Genomic DNA, 15,018 nt, shown 5'->3' on the forward strand with positions numbered 1-15,018 from the left:
ATGGGGGAGGGAGACTTAAGGGAATAGAATTTTGATACAAAATTTAAAAACTACTAAGATTAGCCCTTTTCATGATAATGCTGAGTATGAAAAATAATTTAACAAATAAATTAGAAGATATACAAGACTGATAATGAGAGGATGTGACTTCTGAAAGTGATAGTGTAGGGGGGTGAAGGGAGACAAACTGAAGATCAAAGAGCATTTATATCAGGAAACAACCTTGCAAATGGAAGGGAAATAGTAAGGCAAAAGACCGAAGAAAATATATGTAAAGAATACTATTGGGGTGTCTAAGTCTGAGAGATCCTTTAATTCACACAGGTTGAAATATAACATAGTCTCAATACTTAAAAAGAAGCTTCAAATGACTTTGAAGGTTACAATTACTTGATCTGTTGTCTCAGTTTCTTGTAAAATGAGGGAACTGGACAAGGCCATCTCCAAGGTTAAGTACTAAAAAATTCTATGATTCCAATACTACCACAACTAATTTCTCAGTGAAATTTTAACAAGTTTTTTAACTGACCACATTTTTTTCTTGATATTTATCAAGAAATTCTATTGTAGTGACATGAAATAACACTTTAAAATAGTTTACCTGTGCATGGAAGAGAGATAAACTCCTGACTGTATGTAAAGGAATCAACACCTTCACTAGAAACTGTTTATGTTCTGCTTTAAGAGGTAAAGCAAAGCCATTGATAATACTAGGGAAAAAAGAAAGAAAGAAAAATTAACAATGTCACCACAAACTAAGTTATATACCAAATAAGAATGAATCCATTTCATTTGCAAAAATGCAAAAAAAAAAAAAAATCCCACAAAAAAGGCACTAGAATTTAAAATCAAGACTTAGCAAATTTCTCTTCAATGGTAAGGAAGATTAATATAGAGTAAAAGACAAAAGTTCTTGTTTCTATAGCAAACTTTCCTTATCTAATCTCTAGAGGACATTCCATATGTTCTTTCCTAAAAAAGATCATATTTCCCATTTACCTTTCCTATACCTTCCTTCAAAGAATAACTTGTGCTGTTTATTTCCTTTTTGAATATGTCCTCAATTCATACTTCCTCCCTTTCATACATTCTCTTTCTTCCCTTCCCATCCCTATAATACCTTTATGGTTCAGGAGTCACAGTGTGAAAGACCTGCCTAAAAGAAACCCCATATTAGCCCATACATTTTTTCTCCTAATGTTATTATCCAGTTAAAAAAAAACAAATATAGATATATTACATTAATCTGCCTTAAGAAAGCTTTTTTAACACCCATAATTAACAAACCCATTCCACAACTGCAGGTGGTTGTTCAAGAACTAGTTATGTACATATTGTTCCTTTGAGAATAGTATTTTTTTATTTCTTTATTTATTTGTGACCTTTAATTTTTCAGCAAATTTTTAATGAACAAGTTGACCCACAAATTAACAAGAATAAGATGCCCTTTGGCAAATAAAGAGACCACTGGTTAGATTGCTGTCATCAAGAAACTAAATACTTGTTTTCATCACTAAAGTGAATTTATCAACACAAAACTGGAGGACAAAGTGATTAAGAAAAAAATCTGATATTAGTCAAGCTTAATATAAACAATTTACAGCAAGATTTATCTCAATAGCACTTTAGTTTTTCTACTTGACTCTAATTTTCAGAACAGCTATTCAACTGAGATTAGCAATTAAATCAAAAAGTGCTTACCTTCCTAATATTTCCAGCAGTTCAGCTACTCCATTAAAGTGTTCAGTTTCATAAACAAACCTATAACAGAAAAAAAATTATAATTCTTAGGCTAACTAGCTAAATGTGTCGAGTTTACTTAATATTTCTATTAAAACCCTAAACTTTTCTTCCTTCTCTCTCCCCTCACTACTTACCGTAGAAAAATATTGTTAATCTGTTTTCGGATAAATGCTCTAAGACCAAGAAACTTGCCATAAATTCTGTGTAAGACTGTTTTTAGGTAGTCTCGTTCTCGAGGGTCTTCACTGTCAAATAGTTCCAAAAGCTATTGTGGAAAGCACACAAACATATCACACATGTTATTTTATAGTAAACAAAAATGCATGCACTAAATCTTAGGAAATCTCTTGAGCAGAATTTTACTCTTATATAAAATCTATGTCCATTCTAAAAAAAGCCTAAATAGTATATCTTTCCAAGAAAATACTGAGACAAATAAAATAATAAAAAATAACAAGTAAAAACAGACAGATAATTTAAATGCAAGAGAGTTACATGGAATCTTCATATATATATGATCATACGATTCAGCAGATTCAATGATAAATCTCATCAAATCAACATTTATTCATCATTTACTGATGAGAAAACTGAGGTACAAAGAAGTAAAATTAACCTGACTTAGTGTCACACAGATTTTTTAAATAGCAAATTCAGGGATCTGAACCAAAGGCTTTTAGTCCAGACTCAGGATACTGCCTATTTTTAATCTGGCCAATTGTGTGTGTGTGTGTGTGTGTGTGTGTGTGTGTGTGTGTGTGTGTGTGTGCCTATAATCTGAGAACAAACCTAATTAAACATGCAAAGCCTTCATCATCAGGTCAACCTTGACATGATTACACGTTTTTGCCCAAACCAACCCAGAAGTGACCTACCCCCACTCCCTTCAAAATTATCAAAATGTTAATAATCTAAATATTTGACATGGGCAAGTCAGATTTCATTGGGACTACCTAGCTAAATCTAAATGAAAGCTAGTAATCCCTAACAAAATTTCTGCTGTTTTATGAGCACAATTGTTTTATCTTGACCTGAAAGATTACTTTAGTTTATCATTCTTGTTGTTTAGGGTAAAACATTCATTGTCTTACATGCATACTATTAGAAAGGCAAAAAAAACCCAAAAAACTAAGTTACTGTCACATGATATGGCAGGGCATGTAATACCTGAAAAGACCAACAGTAGAAAGCAAACAGAAATGTTTGATTTTTTTTTTGGAGAAGTATCGACAGTGCAACAAATAGACAAAGGTATCAATTACAAACCACTGAGTGGTATTTAAATGTAAGCAAATGGGAAAAGGAACAAATGGCATTTTTTCTCTTTTACACAAACAGGTGATAACTGATATTATTAGCCACAGCATTTTCAAATATAAAAATATGCTACAAAGTTGTATTCACAAACTCTGAAATACTATTGGCCAAAATTGAAAACCACTTACTAGGCAGGTATGCTATTCTAGTTTCATCCTTTGCTCATGATTTGTATACTCTTCTACAGGCTCACACTTATGAATTACTTCATCAACCAATTATATTACTCATTAATAGAAAGAATTTTTTCTTTTTCTATTCTTTTCTTATTTTTAGATATGTTTCTATTTTAGGTCTTGTAAAGGAGTTTCATGAGTAATTCACAACCAGCGTAAGGAAGGAGGGGCAAGGAGGCTATAAAGCTTGAGTCAACCGTGGTTATATTTGACTAATCTTGAAACCATTACATGAAAACTTAATAATTAACAAATGATTGCATTAGATCCTCAAAAATAGACCACTAAGTGCCTTCCTTTTGTCCCATGGAAAGATACACTTTTTAAAAAAATACATATTTTAGAAAAATAAAATAAAAAATAATCATAATTTAATCAAATGCTTTTCAACTGCTTCATGAAGCAAAAAAAGAAATAACAAATATCTTACTGTATCCTATAATATAAGGAAGAGACAAAGATAAAAGGATCACAGACTGGAGCAGATCTTTGCAATCATTTTGTCAAACTTTTTCATCTTATAGATGAGGAAAATGATCCAAAAAAATGATCCAAAATGATTTGTTCAAGGTCATGGAAGCAATAGCAACTGGCAAAGACAGTTTGCCAAGGTGAAGACAGAATGGAATGGTCTGTCAAAGTGCTAACCCAAGTTGACTTTATGCAGAATTCAATCTTCCTAAAACAAGGCTAAAGAGCCCCCTGTTCTGAATCTAAAAGAATATAAAGTAAAAATGACATAGAATAAAAAAAATCTAACATAAAGCCCTTAGCTAAGATCTACCACAATAGAAAGAAATATTTTCCAATTACTATCAGTAAATACTAATACTACTATTTAGTGAATGTTTAAATAAATTTGTCAGACTCCACTGTCCTCGTTCTTGACTATCAGGGAAGCCATGAGATTGGATATCTGCCTTGCTGTCACATGAAAACACTTCCACATTCCCCCCAAAGATTTGTTATTAAAGGAAAAAAATAAATAAATGTTGCTACCCTAAAGAAGAAAAGTCTACTAGGTCTCCATTTAGGATCCCTGTGATTTTGAGGTATAGCCTGTCTAGACTGAAGCCCCTTTTCTCGAACACTACCATACCATATTCCCTCACATTCAGCTATGAACACCACCATCCCTCTTATGTTCCTATTTCAATTCTTATTTTTCCACTTTGACCTCTGGAGACTCTTTCCTATTACTAACAAATAACCCATTAATATTAAAATGCTTTATATGTGTTATATTTGTGCATATATATTAAATTTGGGGTATACAGGATATTTAGGAATACTAGCACCTCTAATGTGAAGTTTGCTGAAATCTTTATAGGATGGTTCATCTACCTTAGAAGTCTACCTGATTCATCCAACTATCACCTGTGGTTCCAAGAAGTTATAGCATCCACAGTGACCACACACCTCAGTAAACTGTCTGGGGAGATGGGTTAAACTAGGTTAAGGGTAACTAATAGGCCTCAAACCTGCAGAATGTCTACCCCAAACATGTAGAAGTTAGGGGGATATCTTTTCTAAGTATGTGAAAATTTTCCCTGGAAGAATAGGCAAATGAGAACACTCTGTCCCAATGGCCACAAAGGCAGCTAAAGCAGATGCAGTGGAGCTCTTAATTAATGAGGCCTTGAAAACATAAAGGTCATTCACTATATCCCAAGCCACTGCTAGTGATCTTGATTTCTCTGCTGCCACTGGACTTGAATGACTCAGGAAAAGTGAGGCTTCTGGCTTTGTGCAACTCTGCTTCACTTAAATACAAATCAAACAAGTCAAGATATTACTAATGATGTGTCTGATCTTTTTTGAAAATGAAGGATAAACAACAACATATTGTATTTACTTATGTAATTTTTACTGCATGTATCATTCCCTATGCCTTCCAATAGAAAGTTAAGGAAGAAGCTAGTTTGTTGTTTCTTAATATGCCGAGTACCTGGCACAGTGCCTTGCACGAAAGAATAAGTGATAATAATTACTTGTTAAACTGAATTAAACTTTAAAAAAAAGGAAAACAAAAAGTTTGAAACTTTTTCCCATTACTATCTGTATATTTTTTGTTTTGTTTTTGCAAAGCAATGGGGGTTAAGTGACTTGTCCAAGGTCACACAGCTAGGTGATTATTAAGTGTCTGAGGGCACATTTGAACTCAGGTTCTCCTGACTCCAGGGCCCATGTTCTAATCACTGTGTCACCTAGTTGTCCCTACTATCTATATATTTTCATGGAGGCCTTAAATGCTGGTCCATACATAATGTCTGTGCAATACTAATTTATCATTCAAAAAATGTTAGCTTTAAATAATTCTTAACTTAAATTAAATAATGTCTACAATTAGTTAATATGGAAAAAAGTTTCATACCAAATAAGGTAAAAAACAAACTAAAACCAATCCCTACTTCCCTAATTAGTGTGTATGATATATTATCCAAAAAGTTTCTGTTACATGTGAAAACATACACAGAAGGAAAAAAGGACTGATTAAGATTCATAACTACAAAGATTTAAATCTAGAAATCAATCATAATCTTCCCATGAACAAATACTTATTTTTCAGCATTTACTGTATACAAAGCAATGAGGGGAATATAATGCTAAATGGAAAAAAAAAAACACAGACATTGGCCTTACAGAGTTTATACTCTATAGAAGGGCAAATAAGACTATGAAAAGAATGGGAAGATACTGAGACAGTATTAGGAAACTGAATAATTAATCCCATCTGACATTTACTGGGTACTTAATTACCTGGAGCCTCAATTTGCTTCTCTATAAAGAGACTAGAGACTAGACATAACAACCAAAGGAAAGGCAATGAGGCAGAGAGGATTAGGAGCTGGCCTTGGGACCCGTAAAGTCTCTGACCCACCATGGACATGTGACCCTGGGCAATTCACTTACTCTCTCAGAGGCCCAGGTAGCTCACTAAGACTACAAATTACAAAGAAATTGCTAATCTGCATTAGATAAGAGTCCTCACCAGGGATTCCTGTAATCAACAAAATTGTGAAAGGGTTCAGTCCTCTACCAAATGAAGGCTAAAGTTTGGATATGAAAAAAGTATTTGGTGATACAAAATGACAAAAATGTCAATTTTTCTTCCTCTTATTGCCAACATCATCATGGATGTTAGCTAGTTAGCAAGGACCTCAAATCTAATGTGCCTTTTCACAACATCTACCCACTGCTATTAGTTCTCTCTACTTGAACCAAGCAGGGTAAATTTATTCTCTTTTCCATAGGGTGGGTCTCCAAATATTTGAAGGTAGCCAATCATAACAGCTCCCCTCCACATGGCTTTATTTTCTCTACTCCATGCTCAACATCTAAGTCCTTCAACTATCTTCATTTGGCATAATCATTATCTATTTTGTGCTTCCTTGAAACAATTTCCAGTTTATTTTCTCAGGCATTTGGTATTTTTAAAAATGTATTTATTACTAAAATATGGCACTCACAATTAGGTATAATATTCCAAATACAGTCTAGACAGACTAAAGAAGCACCTTCCTCATACTGGATATCATTCTTCTTACCTGAAGGTAGCCCAGGGCCATATCAATCCTTCTAACAGGTCAATCCTTCTATACCACCCACTCTCTACAGTCACTTTTCCAAAACTCACATGAATCCCCCTCCTCTCACACTCTCAGGTGAGATAATTGTCACATATTTTTCTGGGGAAAAAATTAAGCCATTTATATGTAGAACTCTCTTCTCCATGCTCCCAGGTCCTCAGGCTTAAAACTTAGGTGCCATCCTCAACTCCTCAATACCTCTCATTTCCTATATCCAATATGCTACCTTCTCTCCTCTCATTCTGACACTGACACTACTTTGGTACAGACCCTCATCACCTCACACTTGGACTACTATAATAGCCCATTGTTTATCTACTTAACTCAAAGCTCTTTCCACATCAATTCATCCTCCAGTCACTAAAGTGATTTCTCCTAAAATACAGGTCACACCACATCACAACCCTCTTCACTAGATTAATAAACTCCAATAACTCCCTAATACCTTCAAGACCAAATTCAAAATCTGTTGGCATTCAAAGGCCTTTCCCCATTCCCCTGCCCCCATCTTTCCTTCCCCCTTCCAATCTTCTTAATTCTCCCCACGTCATACTCTGCAATCCAGTGATGTCCTCTTTTCTGTTCCTCTATGGTTTCATGTTACATTGAATTATCCCCATTAAATTATCTGAGAAATGGAAGGAAGTTGTCTTAATAGATAGATTATATAGAGATAGGAAATAGAGTTAAGATATGAATTCAAGTCCTTCCTCAAAGCCTTATTAAGCAGCCAGGTAACACTTGGAAAGCCATTTAAATTCTCTAAGTCTCAGTTTTCTCATCTGAAAATGAATGTAATAGTAACACTATTGTGAGGATCAAACAATATATTTGTGAAGCATTTTGCACACCTCACAATGTTATGTAACTGCCAATTGTTTTTATTGTAATTTATCTTATAATTAGACTTATTTGCTCTAGAGTCTTCTTAAAAATTACTGAGGAGCCCCTCCCTCCCAAGAGCTTTTGTTTATGTGAGTTCTACAGTGCATAGAGTATTGGGGCTTGGAATCAAAAAGATTCCTCTTCCTGAGTTTAAATCTGGTCTCAGACTGTTGGGTAAGTCATATAACTGTTGTCTCAGTTTCCCATCTATAAAATGAACTGGAGAAGGAATTGGTAAACCACTCCAAGTTTCTTTGCCAAGAAAACCTCAAATGGGGTGATGAAAAGTTGGACATGACTGAACAATAAAATATAAAGAAAAGTTTTGACTGCTCAGACCTTCTGAAAGGGTCTCACTTGGAGAAATGCTGCTTTAGGTAACACTTCTCAAGAAGAAAAGGCAAAATATTTTAAGAAGTATAGAATGGTTTTGCAAACATTTCTTTGATGCTGAAAGGCAAGATTCTTTATGATCCATTTCAAGCTAGAACCTGAAATCCAATGTGTTGATTTCTGTTTTATCCAATATATATTCTGAGGCTTTAAAACATATTAACAAAAGGTCACTTTTAAGGACAAGCTAAGCAATTTGCATGATAATTATGGCACCTTTTTGCTAAATATAACTTTCAATGCAAAGTACAAATTGCTAAATAGAAATCCTCAGCAGTAGATATGCTTATGGGAATACTTGAGCATTATGTGTCTTAGCAACCACTAGCATTCTAGACTTGATGAAGACAATCTTTACAAATACTTTAAATGTATCTAAATTTGCTCTGACCACAAATTCCTAGTGATTAAATAAAGTCAACATAAAATATAAATTCATAAATTATATTTTTACATAAAAAGAATTACTTAAATTTTTCCCTCACTCTTCAAGGTCCAAATGTAATGTTACTTTTTCATGTGGTTTTCCTTCATCTCCTCAGCTGGAAATGATTCTACTCCCTAGTGATCTCTGTGGTCTTTCTATCTGTGCTTTCATGCACAGATTTTGTATGTACAGATTTGTATAGATACTGAATCACTAAATAAATGTCCCTTGAATTTAAATGAACTGTGTCCTACTATGATCAGAAAATTTCCCAAACCTCAGAATTTCAATGATTTTTTTTCAAACCTCTCCTTTGCATTTGACATATTCAACCATGTATTACAAGACAGGTTCATTTCCTATTCATCTTTTTAACCTCTTGGAGGACTAACATAGTACTTTGCAAAAAAGATCTAAATCAATTTTTTATTTATTTCACTATTTGGGAAGAAAACCCTGCATAAAGAAGTGGTTCATTTAGCACTGAGACTCAATTCTTTGCTAAACTGTCTTTCAGAAAATATTTCAGCTTTTTCCCTAATGAATGAACAAGCCTGAAGTCAGTATCTGAAAGATGTTTCTCTTTCTGTGTCTTTCTATGCATATAGGTATATGTGGGCATGCTTTATAAATTATTTTGGTTTTTTGGTCTAAACCAATGATTTCATTCATGTAGAAATCTCTCAAGATAGAAACCCCTATCAATGAATAATGGCAACGGTTCTGAATTTAAAGTCTTAGAGAGCACTGAGAGGTTAAAGAAATTTCAGGTCACCAAGCCAACCAGTATTTCAAGATGGGACTGGAACCTTGATCTTCCTGACTTTGAGGCAGTAATAGTAACTTATGTTGTTATATAACCATAAGGTAAAAACAGAACTGTGTAGATAACATGATCCCCATTTTACAAACGAAGATGTGGCTCTAAAATAAGTAAATCAAATTCAATATGTCCAAAATTAAAATCATTATCTTTTCTCCAAAATCCTCCTCTCTTCTATGTCTACTTTATTCAAAGCCACTATCATTAGAAAAGCTGGATGGCACAGTGGATAGAGCATAGGCCTTGGAGTCAAGAGGACCTCAGTTCAAATTCAGCCACAGACACTTAATACTTACTTTGCCTTGCCAATAAAAAAAAGCACCACCATTTTTACATTCTATGTTCATAATTGAGCATGTCCTCAGATTCTCAATCTCCCTCACCAAATATAACCAATAAATTATCAAGTCTTGCCATTTCTACCTCTACAATATATCTTGCCTCTAACTCCTCTCTACTCATGACTTAAGATCCTTCACAATATCTCAGCTTTAACACCTTCTCTCTACTAATAAGAGTTCAAGTCCTCCTCACCTCTCAATTAAACTATTGCAGCAGATGACCCAACCTCAAATTTCTCACCAATCAAGTCCATCTTACACACTAGTATCAAAATAATTTTCCTTAAGTGAAGATATGACCATGGTTCTCTCTTACTCAATTAACTCCAACAGCTTCCCACTGCTATCTAAGGGAAAAAAAACAGAAACTTAATTGTTTAGCTATTAAAATTCTTAATTATGTGATTCCAACCTTTCTAGTCTTGGCTACCATGCATAGTCACCTCACCTCCGATCTCCACCCACACTGTAATCTAGAAAAATATCTTCTATGTCTTTGCCTTAGCAGAACTCACTACTCATGTCTGGAATCCTTATCTTCACTTCACAGAGTCTGTTTCTTTCTTTAGTATGCAATTTAAGCACCATCTTCTACATGATTCATTTCTGATGTGTCTAAATGCTGTGGTTTTCCTTCTAAACTTCCTTGTATTCAACTATTGTGAATATATTTTCATTTACTTTAATCTCTCTCTCTCTCTCTCTCTCTCTCTCTCTCTCTCTCTCACACACACACACACACACACACACACACCCTCTCTCCCTCTATTGCCCCTTGGGAGAATATAAGCTTCTCAAAAAATAGGGATTGTTTCAGTGTCTATACTTTTGTCCTCAGAGACTGACACAATATATGTTTACAAATATTTGTTGACTGTCATCAAAATCTGAACCTATGAAATTCAGTTGTCTTATACTGAAGAGTACCTTGTTCTTTTCTAAGCACAATATACAATTTGCTCTTTTGTATAAAAGTGAAAATTATTTATATGGAGCCTCATTATAACTCAGGTTACTTAGGTAGAGGCCTAAAGTAAACTAACTGGCCTAGAGCTGTAAGAAGTCCCAAGATAAGGATAAATAGGAAGAAACAGTTTCAAGTTATAGGATCTTGGCTCCCAAAAATCTGCAGAAATGTCATCTAAATTTTTTTAACAGATTTAAAGAATTTTATTGATGCTTTTCATTTTATGTCATATTTGTTTCTGAATATATCTCCCATTCCTCCCCAACCAGAGAGCCTTCTCATAATTAAGAGAATTTAAAAAAAGGAAAAAAATTCAGCAAAGCCAACCAACACAAGGAACATATCTGACAGTATATGTGTATGTGTAAATAGATATATATGTATGTATTAGGAAGGTGTGCTGTTTCCTAAAAGGAGAAAGGAATCTACTTATAAGACTGAGAACAGTTTTGACCTTTTATTTATGCTTTGTAGTCAAACCCAGCAGATTAAATAAATATTCAAAATCAAGAGACCCATACAGGAGCACCTTAGGAATCTATATGTGAATAATAAGGTTTTTTTGGGTTGTTTTTTTTTTTTTAGGTTTTTGCAAGGTAAACGGGGTTAAGTGGCTTGCCCAAAGCCACACAGCTAGGTAATTATTAAGTGTCTGAGACTGGATTTGAACCCAGGTACTCCTGACTCCAAGGCTGGTGCTTTATCCACTATGCCACCTAGCCACCCCAAATAATAAATTTGAAAATAAAAAAGGTTCACTATAAAACCTAGAGCTACACTTGAAAAATTACTTTTATAATTAAACTACCTATAAAAAAAAACTTCAAAAATACAATGATTTGCCTTCTCTACTGTTAGTAACTTCTAATGCAATGAGTTAAGGAGGGTGTCACACTGAATAGAATATAATGGAAAAACACGAATGTGAGTATATGTGTGTGTGTGTGTGTGTGTGTGTGTGTGTGTATACCTATGTGTGTGTGTATATATGCATACACATATATACATAAAAATATACACACACACATGTATATATTATGTATATGGAGAGAGAGAGAGAGAGAGAGAGAATTAGTTGGTATTCCCTTGCCTGTCTGAACAAAATTTTGACCATTTACCCTTATTATTAAATTCTATAGCCAAAAAACATAGAACAAATAATTTTCTTACCTGTAATACAAATTTCTGATCTATGTATTTTTTGGCAATGCTGGGTTGGAATTCTTGGCTTTCCAAAAATCGTATGAAAAATTCATAAACAAGCTGCAACAAACAGAGTATAGTGAGTTCTAAATAAGATAAACTAAACAAAGAAAAATATATGTAGCAGAGCATAACAAATGAACTGAAATTGGGATTGGGATTTAGAACCCTGCTATGCTAGAAGCTGATCACATTATTTTTATTTTTCTTATGATTGGTTTTCTCACCAGCAAAGAAGTGATATTCAATCAACTTTCCTCACAAAGTTGCTCTGATAAATTGTGAGGGATCTGAGACATATAATAAACTGAGATTAAGATGTTATATTCTGTTCTGAAGTGTTTAACATTTCATTATAGTATCTGTGATTTCTGACTTTGTTAAATCAAAATCTACAAACATGCACAGTCACCCATGTTTCCAGCTCCCTTTCCACACAAATGACTTGACCTGGAAATGAGCAGAGAGTTTTACAGCAACTTGCAGTGTTCAGTAATAGTCAAGGACTTAAGTATCAATTCTATTATTTCTGGAATTTCTATTAATTCTGGAAATCTTATATTTTGGCAATACAACCCAAATTTCCCTTATTTCATATTTCGATAAATTAAGAAAGTTCTCCTAAGTTCTCCTCTGCCACCCCTGCCCTAGTAGTCTATGCTTTTTGTCCTAATGTTGTCATATTAAAATAAAAAAAATGCCTCTAGGTCTCAACACTTCAAAGGAAAAAAACATTCTTTGCTTCATTATATTATAATCTTTGAACAACTATTATGCAAAAATACATGAGCCTGTTCAAATGACCCTAATAAAGACAGTTTCATCGTTTGTCAACTTCCACAAAGAGAATACATACTCTCATCTTGTTTATTCACTTCATGGTAAAGGTTTCTAGTGTAACTGGGAATGCATTCTCTCTGCCATGTTTCCCTAAAATCAATTATGATTTTTAATAGTTTGGTGAAAGCCTGGTCATATTTATTAATATACATACACACAAAAAATTTTGCACTGAAACAGAAAATTTTGCATAGGAACCTCAAATGCAAACCTTCAAGTTTTCAGACAGAAAGATGGAATCAAAAATAATTACATTTTCAAAGCACAACATGAATCTTTCATGCCAAACTTAGGAAAAGAGATAAGGAGCTCTTATTTTCAACCTCTAACATGAACCAGAAAGTGCCCCCTTAACTGTAAAGAGAAGTCGTTTAAAGTCTTTCTACTATTTGAAATGTTAAGCCCTACTTTAGCCTAAGATTCTTGTTTTTAAAAACTAAGTCTCTCCACTGGAGGTGGAGGGAGGGACAGAATGGAAAAATGGATAGTGTCTGTCTGTCTGTCTGTCTGTCTGTCTGTCTGTCTGTCTGTCTCTCTCTCATTTCTCTTAGCCTCTGTCAAGATGACTTGTGAACCTGCTGCTTCAAAAGTGAGGATAAGAATCATTTTGAAGTCATTAATTCAGAGAAATATTTAAAAAGCTGAATAATAAGAATATATAGGACTTCTTTGAAGGGAGAAAAAGGTATAAAATAAAGCTTCCCACTTAAATGTAGTAGAATGAGTTGGATTTCAAGTCAAAGGACTACAATTCTAACCTTAGTTCTTAATACCTATGGACCACTGAATAAAAAATTTGTATTCTCTGCATCTGTGTCTTAATCCATAAAATAGACTGGGAGAACTAAATGATCTCAGCAACTGAGGTTTTTCTCAAAGGGATTATTATCCTTTCAAAGTTCTTCCAGTGTAGTAAATAGAACATCAGTAGAAAACACAAGATTCAGGTTTGGTCAAAAAAAAAAAAAAATCAGTGTTATCTCTAGCCCCTAACACACACATTACAGGTACTAATACATATATACCAGGTACCCCAATTTGGATTTCTTTACAAATCAGGAGAAATTTATGGGAAAAGTGAGAAAGCCCAAAGAGCATCTCTCAGGAAATTTTTATATTACTGGGAAAGTAATATAGTGGAATGCTCACAAAAATTATGAAACTTGTTCACAAGAGATAGTAAATTTATATAAAAAAATTATGAAAGTAAATGCTTCTATCTTTAAATTTTTTAAATACTTCCCAACAACATATTAGGACTTTGAGGGCCACTCTAGACTAGAAGGTAAAGGAAACCATGACAAAAAGATAATAGCGAATGAATGGCATATGTATATATTTACATATAAACTCTATATATAATGTAGAGAAAACTTATCTGGGAGAGTGTGAATAGGAATATATGGGGGGAAGGGGGACAAACAAGGATTTAGTTTTAGGTATGGCAGACTGAAAAAGATTGGGAAACATTTTCCCAAATATCCTGCTATCACTCAGTTGTTCCTCAAAGGAATACCATCAAGATCTATTAAAAAAAAAGCCTAGAGATCCTGGAAAGCAAATTTATGATGAATACCCTAAAAAGAGTTAAGCAATAATCCTGGTGCACCTTTAATAAAAATGGCTTCTATGATCTATGGTATTTAATGAATTCATCTTGTCAGGTTCAAGTGAGTATTAATGTAAAAACAGTTTTGCTCTAGTTTGAGAGTCTAGTGTATCATAGTGGGTCTAAAATTATTGGAACCTACAATCTGATAATGCTCAGAAGTTAAAAAAAAGGAGAGCTTTTTGACTCATTCTTCAAGAACAAGAAGACTCAAACTAAAGCCCTGGGAAAAAACCCAGGAAATGTTCATTTTATGCTCTTAGAAATTCTATTAAAAATAAAAATAAGTATTAGTTTATTATCTGCTATCTATTAATGAACTAGTAGTAACATTAAACCTTGGCAAATAAAAGAGAATATGAATGTACACCAATTCATGAAATAATGAACCTGCTCATATCTTTTTATGCAATGAAATACCTGTAAATGTGGCCAGGATGCTTCAAGGGTAGGTTCATCTTCTTCTGGATCAAATTCATTGCTATCACTAGGAGGGAGAGTTCTGAATATATTGCAAGATACCTTTAAAAAAATCAACAAAGTTAATTAAAAAATAGTTTCCAAGAGAGCTTTGTATATACAAACATGGCACTGGATATACTTTCTTTTTTTTTAATTTATTTTTTATTCTTATTTTGTACAAATGTTTTTCTTTACATTAATAAAATATACGTTTTTACAAGTAAACAAAATACCCCTCCCCC

General features: G+C 33.6%; 1 protein-coding gene across 4 annotated transcripts in view; it reads right to left on the bottom strand.

The window, feature by feature from the left end:
* Positions 1–15,018, bottom strand: part of PPP2R5E (protein phosphatase 2 regulatory subunit B'epsilon) — a 173,509-nt gene that overhangs the window by 19,536 nt on the left and 138,955 nt on the right. For all 4 annotated transcript variants that reach the window (XM_074235966.1, XM_074235963.1, XM_074235964.1 and 1 more), the window contains 5 exons: positions 14,735–14,836; positions 11,833–11,925; positions 1,878–2,008; positions 1,702–1,761; positions 602–710 (listed from right to left, as the gene is read on the bottom strand). In XM_074235966.1, the coding sequence (XP_074092067.1) occupies positions 602–710; positions 1,702–1,761; positions 1,878–2,008; positions 11,833–11,925; positions 14,735–14,836 (495 nt within the window). The remainder of the gene's footprint in view (positions 1–601; positions 711–1,701; positions 1,762–1,877; positions 2,009–11,832; positions 11,926–14,734; positions 14,837–15,018) is intronic.

The sequence above is a fragment of the Macrotis lagotis genome, chromosome 4 (assembly GCF_037893015.1).
Source record: "Macrotis lagotis isolate mMagLag1 chromosome 4, bilby.v1.9.chrom.fasta, whole genome shotgun sequence".
Lineage (NCBI taxonomy): Eukaryota > Metazoa > Chordata > Mammalia > Peramelemorphia > Peramelidae > Macrotis > Macrotis lagotis.